At 45.7% G+C, this 16381-nt stretch overlaps 1 protein-coding gene across 2 annotated transcripts in view; it reads right to left on the bottom strand.

The window, feature by feature from the left end:
- The window catches only part of ARHGEF28 (Rho guanine nucleotide exchange factor 28), a 340195-nt gene that overhangs the window by 158905 nt on the left and 164909 nt on the right, over window positions 1-16381 (bottom strand). For both annotated transcript variants that reach the window (XM_047778093.1, XM_047778094.1), the window contains exon 7: window positions 12670-12742. In XM_047778093.1, the coding sequence (XP_047634049.1) occupies window positions 12670-12742 (73 nt within the window). The remainder of the gene's footprint in view (window positions 1-12669; window positions 12743-16381) is intronic.

Raw genomic sequence — 16381 nt, 5'->3', positions numbered from 1 at the left:
TGCCCATTGTTTAAAGTCGAGAGCATCCGCACAGACCTTGGGCTGGGACCTCCTCCGAGAGCGCCAGGCTCTGCACTAATCAGCCCCAGGCACTGTGGAGGGTTCTCTCTGGATAAAGGCTTTCCTGGAAACAGCGGTGGTTGTCATGTTCTGGGATGGACAGGAAGGTCCACTTAAGGGTATTTTTCTCTGTATCTTGATTGATTGGTTCTTTTCCCCAATAACTCAGTTGCCCGTAAACAAGAGCCACTGCTGTTGAAACAACCACCAAAAGCTGGTTTGGGCCTGAGGAAAACAAGTGCTGGGCACGCCTAACATGGGCAGTTGGATGGAGATCTTGGCCTTGAATTTGTATTTATATACAGCACTGTGGGTCCGGGCCCTCCTCTGGACCCCTTAGCTTCCCTGTCCCCATGGCCCTGCTGGATGCCAGTTCTGGAGAGCCCCCCGATTTTCCCAGCAGGCGCATTAACTCGGCATTCCTATCCCACTTTTCTGCTCCCATTAGTTTAAGTCACCTGAGGCCTCAAACCTCCAAGTAGATTTATTCAAGCTCTTCTTACCACCTGGCAATACCACCAGGTAGTTTGCATCCATGTTTCTGCATAAAAAAGTATAAGGTTTTCATTTAGGTGGTTTTCCATGATGAATAAAAATAAGACAAGGATAGAACAGAGAAGTCAACGAACCCAAAATTAGAATGTGTTTTTTAATATCTGCACAACAGGAACTTTGAACTTACATTATATCAAGTTAATAAGATATCTGCACCCCACAATAATATGCATATTAGATTCCATGATGAAAAATGAAAGAGTGATAGCCTCAACTTCGTGTGACCTCAACAGGGAATAAGGACAAGGTCGTCGCCAGCCTGAGAGGCTTTGTGTTCGCCACTGTCCCTGCCTATCTTTACATGCATAGCCCATACAAGGCCTCCAGGTGGCAGCAGAGTACCATCTGCAGAACAAGACCTCGTGCCATCAGCCAATTTCGCCCTTCAAAAGCCCGCTGCACCCAAGTCCGAAACTCAAGGTCAGGAGAAAGTTTTTATCCTACCGCAGAGATGCAGAAAATTGATGTGGCTCATCTGCAATGGTGCTGGCCATACTGGAGCATGTATGGCATCTGTTTTGAAAGGCATTTTACCCAACCCCTAAAAACTGGGTAAGTGGGAATGACACCACCGTGTTCTATTGATTGACTGGCTACAGCTTGCATTGGCTAGACGGGGGATCTCAGTCCCTAGACCAGGGATTAAACTCGGGCCCCACCAGTGAAAGCCCAGTCCTAACCACTAGGTCGCCAGGGAACTCCAGGCCCCAGCTGTAAAAGTGTCCAGTCCTCACCACTGGGCCACAAGGGAACTCCACCATCACTCTGGGTTTGCTGTTGTTGCTTTGGCACGCCCATGGCATACAGAATTCCTGGGCCAGGGATCAAGCCTGTACCACAGCAGTAACCAGAGCCACAGGGTGACAATGCCAAATCTTTAACCTGCTAAGCCTCCAGGGAACACCACCACCACCATGTTTTAAAAAGGAGGGTAACTAGAACCAAAGTTTCAACAGATACGTCTGCAGAGACAGCAAGAGAGTAACATACATTTTTATTGCCCATCACTTGATATTCCTTTAAAGTCATTTCAGACCATAGGCTCTTAAATGATAATTCTGCATTGGTAAAGGTTTCTGTACCTACAGCATTGATTTAGAAGACTAGTACAGATTTTACTCAAGATTGCTAGTGAAGAAGGCTCTGCCATCCAGTAATCCACCTGCAACAATAAAAGATGTGTTCACCAGGGAGTATGGTCACAGTCTACTCTGGTGACATGTTTGGATCCTAGCTCCCTGCCCCTTGCAAAAGGCTAGTCTTCACACACTGCCAGCTGACACTCTCCTTACAGTCGAATGCAATTCTGTTTTATATTCAAATGAATACTACCAACTATGTAAAAATAGACATCTTTGCAAAATTTGTACTTCATCACTTTAAAAAACACCTTTCAAAGTTATAAAAGCTGTACCTCCAAATCATTATAAATATTTGTGACAGGATAATAATGTATCTTTGATGAAGCTAGGACGACACAGAACTATATCTTAGACCTTTTAAAGAGTTTGGCACTCCTTCGAGCAGAGTTTAATTAAATCGCTCAGGAGAGTTTCTGCTAAATTACTAGGATCCTTTTACACTCCCCCCACGGCACCACTCACTGCACAGTGCAATCAAACCACTCGTTGCTATAGCAACCTTCAGCAGATAATGATATCAGTAGCCCCAAGCTATTCTTTTAAAGGCCTATTAATCTTGCCTTGAAGGTCCACCCAGAAGTAAGGCTCACCCCCTCTGAACTCAAACGTACCTAACACTGTAAACATGTTTTTTATTGCCAAACTCTAATGGAACAAGAAATAATCTCCAATATTCATATTCACCCGGGACACTGCACCAGCAGGCTTTTCAAAACAGGGTGGAGCAGCTGTAAGATTAATGCCGGTGTCTTGTTAAGAAAGAAATTAGCCCAATAGCTCTCTGTTCTGTGTGCAATCATACTGTCTCCTTTTGAGGAATGGGGACCACAGACTCTAGACTTAAGCAAAGAAAACGCTTTCATGGAAAATGCAGAATGCTCAGTATTCCTCAGTTACCATTTGCTGTGCCATCTGACTCCTCCGGAAGCGGGAGAGAAGAGCTTCGACCAGAGCCAGCCGGACAACAATGCTGCTTCATCCCTACCCTCAGGTTCAACTCTCCACAACCTAGTCCCCAAATGGCTTAGAATTTGCAGGGCAATGTCAAAAGCACAAAGGAAAATGCGGGTCATGCTCTCAGCCGGCTCTGTCTGCCTCACAAATGCCCAAAGGGACCCACAGGGAGGTTCATAGCTTTTGAATGAATCCTTTTCTCCCAATGGACTCGAAGCTCTGGGAAGGCTGGATCCAAATCAATTTAAGCTTAGCACTGTGCCTCCAATGCCGAGCAGGGTGCCAGGCATACTACAGATGCCACAGAAACACTTCTCTCCTCCATGTAGAGCTGATGGCCCCCAGAACTGATGAGCTGTAGTGGATCATTAGGCACAAGGAAGGGAAAATTGTTCACTTCAGCTAAATGACTAATTCAAATGCTTGCAACACTGGCGCTACTTCATCACAACTTCTGGAGTGCGGAGTTGGTGAGACAGATGAATGCTGCTTCCTGGCTTCCTCCTGTCCCTCCAGCTCTGCAAGCCCCAAACCATCTATCCTCCCAGTTACACGCTGGAATTTCACTGATAACAACGTCACTTCCATGAATCGCCTTAATATCTTCCCCTACCCTGAACGGCCAATGCACAACCCTGAGAGAAAGAAAATGGCAAAGGGAGCAAATGTGAGTAACAACCCACCGCTCTTGATTCAGAGGCAATTAGGGCGTTCTGACCTTTTGTTTCAGTAGCTCAATTATTCCCTTTTTTTCCCTAGACGTGCCGAATACTAATAAGCACAATCATTGGGCCTTCCCTATATAAATATGGACAGGGAGAAGCAATGAGGCACTTTTCTATAGAGACATCGATGTTAATCTGCAAGTCCCACACTCCACCCATTTCAACAGGCTCCACCGACCGGGCCCCTACCGAGCCCCAAGATGAGGAGTCAGGGAGAGGATGCTGAGGTGAGAGAAGAAATTCCCGCCCCCAAGCAATTCCAAAATGTGTTCTTTCATAATTTCTGTCTTTGTGTTCTGTATTCTTCCAGAAAGAATTCGACACCTTTTTTGAAATACATCATTTTCTTTTCAAATTTAAATTAGTCATGACACTTTTTTTTGAGCCACAAAAGTAACTAAGAAAATTCAAAAAGAGCTAATAATATCAATAAAACCACCAGTATATACTCTTTTAGTATATACACTTTCACTATATACATATTTTTGCAATAGCTTTCAGGTATCATTCAATGCCATACTATTCCTCCACTGCAAGTGTACAGTTTGATGAGTTTCAATATATTCGGAGCTGTGCAGTCATCACCACAACCTATTTTATTTTATTTTATTTTGTCTTTTTAGGGCCACACACGCAGCATATGGAGGTTCCCAGGCTAGGGGTCAAATCGGAGCTATAGCTGCCAGCCTACACCACAGCCACAGCAACATGAGATCCGAGCTGCGTCTGACCTACACCACAGTTCGTGGCAATGCCAGATCCTTAACCCACTGAGTGGGGCCAGGGATTGAACCCATGTCCTCATGGAGAGTCGGGTTTGTTAACCACTGAGCCATGACAGCAACTCCACCACAACCAATCTAGAAAAGTTTCATCGCCCCAACAAGAAACCCCATACACATTAGCATGTGCTACCCATTTCTCCCCAACTGCCTCTACTCCCAGCCAACCCTCAGCAACCACTCAGCTATGTTCTCTCTTAATAGCTTTGCCTTTTCTGGATTTCACATAAATGGAATCATGCAATACGTGGTCTTTTCTGCATGGCTCCTTTCACGTGGCATGTTTTCAAGGTCCGTTCATGGTGTGATGTGTTGGTACTTAACTCCTTTTTATTGCCAAGTAATATTCCACTGGATGTGTCAAACACATTTTGTATATCCAGTCCTCGGTTGATGCACGTCTGGACTGTTTCCACTTTGGGGCAGTTGTGAATAATGCTGCTTTGCATATTTGTGTGCAAGTTTAAGGAGATGTACATTTTCATTTCTCTTGAGTACATATCTAGGAGTATCATCACTGAATCATATGGTAACTTTTTGTTTACAATGTTTTTACCATATCGATTTTTTACATCTCCAAAGTGCACTCTCTACCACTCCCTACCCCCAAGCCCATAAAATCTCCAACAGTAGAAAATTAAGTCATGGGAGAAAAAAAACAAAACAAAACAATACCCCTCAGCCCAAAGATTTGGTTGCAACTACCATCTAGGCAGAAGCTCTAAAATCATTATATTTCAAATGGAGGTCAGGACATAATTTTCCTAATTTACTCAACTGCTTAAATAAAATGAGGCAAAGCCATCTTTCAACTATATAAACAAGACTCAATTTTCTCAGAAAATACTTTTATGTTCCTAAGCCTTTGCACTTAGATGCCATTTCAATTCAGGAAAAAAAAAAAAAATTCCCTGACCATACCTTCAACTTAAGCATATTCCAATTACATGAAACTCCTTAGTAGATATGATTAGTCAGCACTAGTTCCCTCCCTCCCCGAGCCTGCTAATCTGACCCTATTGGAACGAAGTACCCATAGTTGATGTGAGCAGAATTCCCTGTATCTAGCTGAGTCCTGAGGGATCTGAGGTTCTTTCCAGCTCAAACAAAGATTCTGTGATAAACTGGGAGAGGCAAGGTGGAGAATTTTTCTTTACGTGTGAGAAAAGACTAATGTTATTAAAATAACACACACAATGAGCATCCTATCAGCTTGATATCTTATTTTTTTTATCCTTGACCCTTTAATGAGGACACTAATTCTCTTCTGTGGGCAGGAGGAGAAAGTGGACCAGCAAAGTCAGTCTCCAAAAGAAACAGAGAGAAGACGGAGCTTCTCCATCAGAAACACAGATGACTCTCCCCGGGCTGGGAAATACATTCTCTGGGTACGATGTGTCATTGTCTTGAAAATACCCTAGTACTGACTTGTAGGTGAACAACACGGATCAAGTCCTTGGATGCATCTTCCACCACAGGGATGAGGTAAGAGCCGTGCCTCTATTGAGTCATCATTCCCACAGAACAGGGGTATTCCTAACTGCTGTCCTAATTCCCCCATACCCCAGGTCCCTGCCATCCTGGTGAAAGGATCCACAACTTGATAAGACATTGGCACCATATTTAATGGTTCTTAAAAGACCTTGAGCTAGAGTGATTTTATTTTATGTTATGTTATTTTATGTCATTTTTATTGCTTTTCAAATCCACACTCACAGCATATAGAAGTTCCCAGGCCAGGGGTCCAATCAGAGCTGTAGCTGCCGGCCTTTGCCACAGCTACAGCAACGCAGGAATCCGAGTCCCATCTGTGACTTACACCACAGCTCACGGCTATGCCAGATCCCCGACCCACTGAGCAAGGACAGGGATTGAGCCTGAGTCCTCAAGGACACTACTCGGATTCATTTCCACTGCACCACAACGAGAACGCCCTAGAATGTTTAAAATGAAAAATCTTGGAAGGGAAATTGCGCATGGATAAAAGCCCACTTGGTTTTCCCAACAGCATCTCACAGGAGATATTCAAATAAAGAGGACCCCTCACACAACTCCCTCTTCCCATTTCACTCACTGGGGGCACAGAGAGCCACCCCCACCCCCCTCCGCCCCCGTTCTAAAGAATGTACAAGCAAAAAATCCGCTCACCAGATTGCTGCAACACGAAGAACTATGTCCTGGTGTCTCAACACACACATGGTCACCGCTAAATCCATGTACAACAAGTTATAACCTGCACTCATCATGAGACAGCACTGGCTAAGCATCCACCGTCCGATACTGGTCAAGGGGCCTCTTCTGTGTTTTCGCATTTCAACCTTATTTCAAAGTCTGTATTAAATGACCCTCACTCCACCATTTTCCACAAAAGAAACTACAGCTGAGGAACCTGCATCCTGTTGTGAAGCCAGTTCGTGGCAGAGCTGAGGTTTTTAACCAAGTCTGCTTGTTGCTGGAGTTTCATCGAGACATGCCTGTGCCTGTGGGTCACAATCTCCCATCGCAAGGATTTTATGAGACAGGTCAGTCATGTGGAAGGGAGCTCATTTCAACTTTGCCCTTTCTCCATCACACAAGAGCTGGAGAGAGCACTAGAGCAGCGGTCCAAAGATGAAACAGGTAAACATCCTGTTACAGAAGGGGGTGGTGTCTACAGTGTGGTGGTAAGATTTATCCACCTCGGAGTTCCCACTGTGGCGCAGCAGAAACGAATCCGACTAGGAACCATGAGGTTGCAGGTTCGATCCCTGGCTTCACTCAGTGGGTTAAGGATCTGGTGTTGCCGTGAGCTGTGTCACTGATGGGACTCAGATCCTTCATTGCTGCGGCTGTGGTGTAGGCCGGCAGCTGTAGCTCTGACTTAGACCCCTAGCCTGGGAACCTCCATATGCCACAGGTGCAGCCCTAAAAAAACAAACAAAAAAAGAATTTATCCACTTGAGTTCTGACTGCCTGAGCAAGCTGGGTCACCTCACACAAGTTATATGACCTCTCTGTGCTGCCACAGCCTCGTGTATAAAATGGGGAAAATTGATTGCTGACTCCCTGAAATGTACCCCCCCCCATGACCAGTGGAAGCAAGCACAAACTTTGCTCAGCCCATGGCTGCACCCTCAGCGCCCCGAGCAGTGTCTGGCCCTCCACAAAAGCCTGAGTGAAATTAAAGTAATTTAATGAGGTGAGGGCTTTTTCCTCTCTGCATTTTTCGTTGCTGCTACATCACCAGTGCTTAGACCGGTACCCAGCAGAGAGTGGACGCTCAACAAGTATCCATTGACTGGATATGTAAATGGGTCTGCAGGGCTCACATCGTCTGCCTAGACCCAGATTTGCCTTTGGATCCACGGCCCCTCCTGCCTTCCTCGTGGGATGGCAAAGAGGAAGCCCCTTAGCCCTAAAGGAGGTGATTTTGCCCTCTCTCCTTTTTGACTGGAACTCATGCTCCAATCCCAACTCCCTACTTCCTTATTAATTAGAATGTGGAAGATAATTGATGGGGAGAAGCCAACAGAGTAAAGGACTAGTCACACCAAAGTCGAGACAGCAAATTACACAGGGATTAAAAAAAAAAAAAAACCTACAAAATAATGAGAAAAAAAAAAACAGATTCATAGAGAAGTCACTGGTATTGCAATGGTTGTTTGTTTGATGGACCCACAGACTCCAGGCAGCAAGAGTCTCCCAAACGACATTAAAAAGTACAGTGGGGGGAGTTCCCGTGACTCAGCTGTTAACAAACCCGACTAGTATCCACGAGGATGTGGGTTTGATCCTTGGCCTTGCTCAGTGGGTTAAGGATCCATCATTGCTGTGAGCTGTGGTATAGGTCACAGACATGGCTCAGATCTGGTGTTGCTGTGGCTGTGGTGTAGGCTGGCAGCGGCAGCTCCGATTCGACCCCTAGCCTGGGAACCTCCATATGCTGTGGCTGCGGCCCTAAAAAAAAGACAAAAAAAAAGTACAGTGTCGAGGGGGGGTGTGGCGAGGCCCAGGTGATCTCAATATTCAAGATGGGGACCATGAGTAGTTTTAAAGATGCCTTCATAGTTCTCTTCCCAGTGTGAGCGTTTCGTGACCTAATAGATGGAGAGAGCCCACGTGACCATGAAGAAGGAGGAAATGGGGTTGAGAAAGGACAGGGCTGAGATGAGGAAGAGCACCGTTTCCAAGGACCACTTTCATGAGATGCTGAGAACCATGAAAAAGGGCTTCTCCCATGATCACATCAGAGAACTGTGAGAACATCAGAGAACCAAGGCTACGCAGGTTCCTTGACTACAAGACTTACTAGAACCTACAAAACATTCAGTGTTTTCACAGCGTCCAACCTGGGGGTTTCAGCACTGTCTACTTCTTTGGACAAAGAGTTCTTAGTTTTCAGAGCATCGTGCACACAATGATGCTCTTTAGGAAATCCTGGAGTAGAAGACCAAAAAAGGACAAAGGCGGCAAAGGACAAAATGGGGAGTCAGTTGGTAGATCACTGCATGCTAAGAATTAGCTTATTCATCTGAGCACATTGCCAATGAGGTGACCTTTTGGCCGTTTAATTCATTTGGAATAACATCCCACCATTCGGGGAGGATAATTACAATTGTGAAATGACGTAAACCTACTTGTTTCAGAGGCAATAACAAAACCATCTATCACACTAACAGAGGCAAAGTAAATTTCTGGGCCAAAGTTATCACAGCCTTTTCATCAATGGTAACTACAGGTACACACTTAAAATTTCCCCCTCTACCCACTGCCCCAGGAAGAACAGAGGAACCTAATCTACTAAGCCTCTCCTATGTGATCTCAAAGGCAAAGTTTGCTTTAGGGGGTTATAGGGAAAAAAATTTTCAAAATAACCAAGCTCTTACACTCAAAATGTTTTGTTCTTCTAGCTGAGTCACCTCCGGGCTTATGAATGCACAGAAACTAATTGACGGTTTTCACTTTATGTGAATACTGCCCTCTGCTGGAAGATGCATCCAGTTTCTAAATATGTCCTCCAAGCGTATATTACTAAAAGCATTGTCCACAGGTCTATAAAATACCCACATTAATTATCTGGGGTTAGAGAACTCGAGTTTCTGCCCAAATCTTTGGCTTATTGTGGAGTGACCTGAGTCCAGCGGGCAGCCGGGTATATTAACTTGGCTGTTCCCTGGGCCCACCAAACTCCACCTACCTAAAACGGAGGACACGTTTTGTCATGACCCTCCTTCCCGTAAAGCCTGTCCCACCCAGGGGCACAACAGGAATGGAAGAATCACCCTCCTCCCTCACCAATGACCTCCACCGGACAGCCTGCCCTTTCAGAAGAGTCCCCATCTGTCCGTCTCTCTCCAATCTCATTACCCTTCCCTGGTGCAGACCCTCTCCTGCATCATTCTCATCAGCCCCCTACCCGCTCAGGCTCATTCTCCACACTCTCACAGAGTGAACTTTCTAAAATGACACCATGATCTAACTTGCTGCAAACAGCTCCCAGAGCTATCAGGGCAGAGTTCCAGGTCCCTGCCTCGTGTACAAGCCCTGCCCATCTGCCTCCCTCTCAAACCTACTTTCCTGGCATCATACACACACACCCCTATGCTCCAGGACTGCAAAAATGACCTGCATTTCCCCCGGTGCATCATCAGGTTGAGGACTCTGTATTGCATATATTCCCATTGTCTAGAAGTCCCTTCCCTCCATTAGATCACAGCTCCTACGTCACCTCCACCAGAAGCTTTCCCTGACTACCCCACGGCACATGTCAAAGACCTCTCACAGTGTCATCAGCAGACATCTCCTATAGTTTATTTGCACCAGTCTCAAACTGTCAGCCCTGTAATGGCAAGAACTGAGAATTTAAGCACTTATTTAGACCTTGCTTTGTCCTAAGTTAGTTTGAAGGTGGATAACAAGAGGAAAAAATATACAAGATGAGAAAGAAAAAGGCAGGAGTCGATTTTTTAAAAAGGAAAAGAGGGAAGGCTCAAGAAATAAAGATAATACAAAAAAATGCAGCCAGCTGTACCCTACCAATTTGCAATTGGCAGGCCAGTAATTTAGCCCTCAAGTAAGCTCAGTTTATCAGCCAACAAGTAAGCAAGAAGCCTGATCGGTCACAGTCAGAGCAGAAAACCAAGCCGAATGCTCAGGAGAAGCCAGTGCTCCTGATATGAGACTGGCGTTTTCTCTCCTAGGTCTTCAGGAGAAAGTGTGAAGTTCCCCACCACCTTTTAGAAAGTAAGTCAGAAAGAGAAAGACAAATACCATATGATATCACATATATCTGGGATCTAATATACGGCACAAATGAAACTTTCCACAGGAAAGAAACTCATGGACTCGGAGAACAGACTTGTGGTCTGTTCCGCCAAGGGGGGAGGGGGAGGAAGTGGGATGGACTGGGAATTTGGGGTTAAAAGATGCAAACTGTTGCCTTTGGAATGGATAAGCAATGAGATTCTGCTGATCAGCACTGGGAACTATGTCTAGTCACTTATGATGGAACATGATAATGTGAGAAAAAGGAATGTATACACATATGTGTGACCGGGTCTCTTTGCTGTATAGGATAAAATTGACAGAACACTGTAAACCAGCTATAATGGAAAAAATAAAAATCATTAAAAAAAAAAAAAAAGGCAGGGGCAAGCTGCAGCTCCCCCAGTGCAGCCAGCACACCACCCACAGGGGAGAGCAGCAAGGACAGCTCCGCAGGGGCCCAAAGGGGCACAGCTCACGGAGGAAGCTCAGCTGGGTTATCCCAGGGGTGTGTGCAGGTGCATGGGCCACATGCTCTTCAACTCACTGCGAGTCTTCCAGTGTCAACAAGGGTGACTTGGGGACAGGGATCTTGTCCTGTTTTTTTCTTCCTAATCCCAGCAACTAGCATGCTGGGTGTCACGTCTATCAGATATCGTCCCTTTACTTTGACTGATATTTTGTCTTGTCCCCTTCACTGATCTGAAAGTCAGTAGTCAGTATAACCCTACCCCTAAATCAATATAAACCTAAATTCACATATAATTTCAAAAAATAAAAAATACTCTAAAATATAAAGCAAAAGAAACATAATATTTACATGTGTTAAAACCTTTGCAGTAACTATGTCTAGTCACTTACGATGGAGCATGATAACGTGAGAAAAAAAAATGTATACATGTATGTGTAACTGGGTCACCTTGCTGTACAGTAGGAAAAAACAAAAAGTTTAAAAAAAAGGGTTATAGAATATAGCACACAGACACAAACTTAGAATTATCAAAAAAAAAAAAAAAAAACCTTTGCCCTAACTACCCTAGAAGACCTAGTGATGCAGAGTCAGATTCCAGCCACTACTGGGTTTTGGGGGGAAAAAAAGAGAGAGAAAATCTATCCTGTACAACTAATACTAGAGTATTCAAGAACAGAGGTAAGAGGGGAGTTCCTGTCGCAGCTCAGTGGTTAGTGAACCTGACTAGCATCCATGAGGATGCAGGTTCAATCCCTGGCCTTGCTCAGTGGGTTAAGGATCTGGTGTTGCCATGAGCTATGGTGTAGGTCACAGACACAGCTCGGATCCTGCATTGCTGTGGCTCTGGCGTAGGCCAGCAGCTGTAGCTCCAATTTAGACCCCTAGCCTGGAAGACTCCATATGCCTTGGGTACGGCCCTAAAAAGACTCCCCCCCCACAAAAAAAAAGAGGAAGAAGAAGAGAGGTAAGAGGCTCCAGAGAGTCAAAACTTGTGTTTATGACTAGGAATTGCTAACAGATCAGACCTACTTGTATACGTCAAAGGGGAAAGGACCTGAGTTGAAGTAAGGATCACTTTCCCTGATGAACTGCCCAGTTAAGGAAAATAAGGAAGTATGACATTCCTGCACCCGAGCTGGGTGTTGTGTGTTACGATGCAGAACAGAGTAATGAAACGTGTTATGAAAATACACTTCTTGCTGAGGGCACCCACCTCGAGCAGACTTGTACCTCAGTCTCTGAAGCTCTGTCAGGGCTAGGAACTGCTGTGCAGGACAACCTGGGTGGGGAGGGGCCCCTGCACCCTGAAGAGCACCCAGCATCCCCCACCCCTCACCTCTCCCCAGCGGTGGCACTTCTGGACCTCATGACCACAAAGATGCTCCCCTAGCCCAGCACAGAGCAGGAGCCCCCAGAGGTAGAACAAGCTGGAGAAGAGGTGAGGGACAAAGGATGGACCAGATTGAACTTGGAGAACACTGTGTGTCAGGTGAGGGCTGAGAATATGGGGAAGGTGGGGGGGACCCAGTAAATATTAACTGAATAGAAGTGGAAACACACGGTACCTTCCTTTGATGCCGCTGGAGGGCCCAGGGGCCTTGTTGTACCCCAGCACCCCGATCTTACCTCTGAGTCCCCCAGCTCCCGGGCTCCCTCAGCGCACACTTCAACCTGCAGTTGACTAGTTAGTCCTGCGCACTCTCTACAAGCCCAGGGTGGGGAAGAAGCATGCATACCTTCTTCGCTTTCTGCAGCGCTGGAGGGCATATCTAGTTTTTCCTCGGACCTGGCTTCTTGCTCTTCAAGAGCCTAAGAAAAGAAGAAGAAGAAAAAAAAATCACTGACAACCATTTGAAGCTTCAGAGATGCAACTAGAGATGAAAAGCAAACAAAGATCTCAGAACTGGAACAGGCCAGAGGCATGGCCTGGGGAGGTGTGGGCGGGTAAAGCTGCAGGGAGGACGTGACATGACACCTCAGATGACGTGAGAGGTGGTGGGAGGAATCAGAGACAGGGGCCCCAATTCCCCCTGCTGCTAGTCCTCACTGCTGCCCCAGGTCACAACACTGTAAGGCTCAGGAACATGGCAGGTGAGCCAAAAAGGGGATAGAGAACAGAACATCTTGAAATTGGAAAGAAGGGCTGCTGTTCTACGCATCTGCCCACCTCGACTAACCCCATCCACACCCTAAGCCACAGGGATCGGGGACCTGGAGATGGGGGTGGGACCACTCTTACAGCGAGGACCCAGGAGGAGCATAAGCCTTGGGCGACACGTTGGCACATGCTGGTGCAGGCTGTCCCCAGCCAAGACTGAGTTGAGAGGCTTTGAGAGAAGTTGTCTTTAGAGGCCTCAGTATTTTCTTCTCAAATGGATTCCCACCGCCAGTGACAACGTGCAGACAGAATTACATGCTGATGTGTCCAAAGCTGCCGAAGCCTGAATCAGCACATCCTCCCACACCAACATGGGGCGAAGTGGGGTAGGCAGCCCGGCAACTGACACAGCACAGACCTGGGATCTACCCCACCCCAGGCATGTGATGAAGTTCAGCTTATCAAGTGCCTGGCTCCTGACTATTTCAGAACATCCTGAGGCCAGAGCAAGAAGAACATGAAAATACACATAAGGGACCAAACCACAAAGAGGCAGGGAACAAGAGGTAGCCAGTCACCTACCCTCTGTGGCTATGAATGGCCCCCAGCCTTATTCCCAGAACAGAGAGCTCTCTCTTTTAGGGCCCACCATGGAATCAACGAATGGACTAGAGCAGGTATGTCTGGGGAGGTACTGAGGCGATGGCAGCATGGCTATCTGGGCTTAAAAGAGAGCTGACCATGCAGGCTCCAGGCCAAAGACAACCACTGGCCCCACATGCTTACCTGGGGTCAGCCTTAACCCCCAGATCCAAGCTAAAGGCAATTGCCAAGTCTATATGAAAAAGGCATCAGGCAATGCTGGTGTCTAATTACAAAATGAAACCTGAAATAAGGAAATACCTCTTTCATCAGTGGGGTGTATTAAAACCTCAGTTTTATTCTTATGAGTAATTTGGGTTGCAACTTTAGAACACTTCAATTTCCCAGCTGCCTTATTAATTTTAGCAAAGTTCTAAAACTAAATAATCAGCATTCCAATTAACAGAAAAGGCTTTGTTAGGAGGACAGAACCAAAAAAAAAAAAAAAAGATTTAAAGATATAGGTAATATTTTGCCAACTATCTAATTTTCTAATAACTATCCTTACAGTTTAGATACTTAGCAGCAACCTGTTCTTTTTAACACTTAATGTTTATTACAAATTATCAATCCTCCAGTGTCAGCTGTAACACAGGGTGATATCATGAATCCCTTACCACTGGGAACAAACACGGCTTCTGAAAGGGATCACCGGAATAGTTCCTGTATATGGTAAAGCCAACTCATGTTTCTGCGGCCGGTTTTATTGCTGTTGTTTTAGAAGGCCGCAGATAACTGGGCAATGCCCAAACCCTGAGATTCAAGCTGCCGCCATCCGAGGATGATATGCTGTGGTTCACAGAGAATGAGTCAGCCCTCAGAGTAAAGTCACGTCTATAGCTATTATATAAAAACAGACTTTTTAGACGTTTAAGAGTCAATAAGGCACCAACACTTCATCACTATATATAACTTTACTTTTGTTACTCCAAATTGTTTTATTTTATTTTCTCCTTCTTCTTCTCCTTTTTTTTTTTTTTAGGGCCGCACCCACAGCATATGGAGGTTCCTAGGCTAGGGGTCTAATCGGAGCTGTTGCTGCCGGCCTACACCACAGCCACAGCATCGCCAGATCTGAGCCTCGTCTGCAACCTACACCACAGCTCTCGGCAACGCCTACTCCTTAACCCACTGATCGAGGCCAGGGATCGAACCTGCATCCTCATGGATACTAGTCGGGTTCGTTACCACTGAGCCACAAAGGGAACTCCTGTTACCCCCCAATTGTAAAGCTTTAGCTCTGGACACTCTGTGTAACAATCCCCACTTGCTTACATTTACCTGGCTTTGTGACCAACAGGCTATAAATGAGACGTCCCTACAACCCATTCCTTCGGTTCAATTAATTTCCTAGAACAGCTCACAAAACTCAGAAACACTTCACTTACTAGCTTACTGGTTTATTACTGGACTATAACTCAGGAACCGCCAGATGGAAGAGATGCAGAGGGCAAGGCTCAGAGCTGCCAGGCTCGGAGCTGCCACACCCATCGCAGCAGATCAGTCACCCCAGCACCTCCACACATTCACCAAATGGAAGTTCTCCAAACCCAGTCCTTTGGGGTTTCTCTGGAGGCTTTATTGCACGTGCATGATAGATTAAATCTTTGGCCATGGGTGATTAAACTCCATCCCCAGCCCTTTTCCCTCTTGGAGGTGGAGAGGTGGGCCTGAAAGTTCCAGCCCTCTGATCACAGGTTTGCCTTCAAGGGTAACCAGCCCCCATCCTTAGGCGATTTCCAAAATCACCTCATTTGCATAACAAAAGATACCTTTATCAAGCTCCATTCTTAGAAAATCCCAAGGGTTTGGGGAGCTATGAGCCAGGAATTCAGGATGGAGACCAAATATATTTCTTATTAGAATTCATGCTATCCCAGTGTCTCAGAGAATCTCAGCCTTAGACTCTCCCCGGTCTCCCGACTCACTACTCAGCCACACACTCAGCATAGGAAGGGGGAAGAGGAGTGCTAACAGCTGGCACACAAGGCCGTCCACCGCAACCAACTCTTCTTTTATCAAGTATTTTTTGTAAAATGAAAATCTCCAGCACACTAGAAAGTAATCTCCACCTGGTCTTTGTCATCGGAAAGTCCACCACAATAAAGTATTAAAGCATCTAGGTTTGCTCATCCTAAATCGTCAGTAACAGTCATCTCAAACGTGTCTGGAGAAATCACGAATCCAATCTAAGAAGTTGGAGGTTTTTTTTAATAATGAAACAAATATTCAGAATTTTTGCTCTGCAAGGAGCCTGATCCGCCCTTTGCAAGAGTGTGGTCTGAGTGCGCCCTCTAAGGACACATGTTGCTGCTAGGCCTCTCTGAAGCTTTGGGGAGGGGAGAGCATCCTGAGCAATGCTGCTCAGCCAGCCCAAGCCTCTGCCGGGCTGGAATATCCACCCCTGGGGCCTGGGTGAGAAGCCACAGGGATGGCTGACAGGGCTTCTGTATCATAAAGCAAAAAGTACCCTCAGGCAAAATGAGGAAATACTGTATGCCAGAAAATTATACACTGAATTCCCTAAACCCAGCAAAGGAGGTAGTTCATACTCTGAAGAGCACATTTCATTTTAATTGTTCAATAAAACCCTATGTGGAATAAGCAATCATTTTTGATATATAATGTTTATGGCTAAATCTTTAGTTATATAAGGCAAACATTTTACAAAGGCCAAAACTGACAAACAATAATATCAGTTTTCCAAA

Source organism: Phacochoerus africanus, chromosome 4, assembly GCF_016906955.1.
Source record: "Phacochoerus africanus isolate WHEZ1 chromosome 4, ROS_Pafr_v1, whole genome shotgun sequence".
Classification (NCBI taxonomy): domain Eukaryota; kingdom Metazoa; phylum Chordata; class Mammalia; order Artiodactyla; family Suidae; genus Phacochoerus; species Phacochoerus africanus.
The sequence above is the reverse complement of the archived record's forward strand: the minus strand, read 5'-3'. Positions and strand labels throughout refer to the sequence as shown.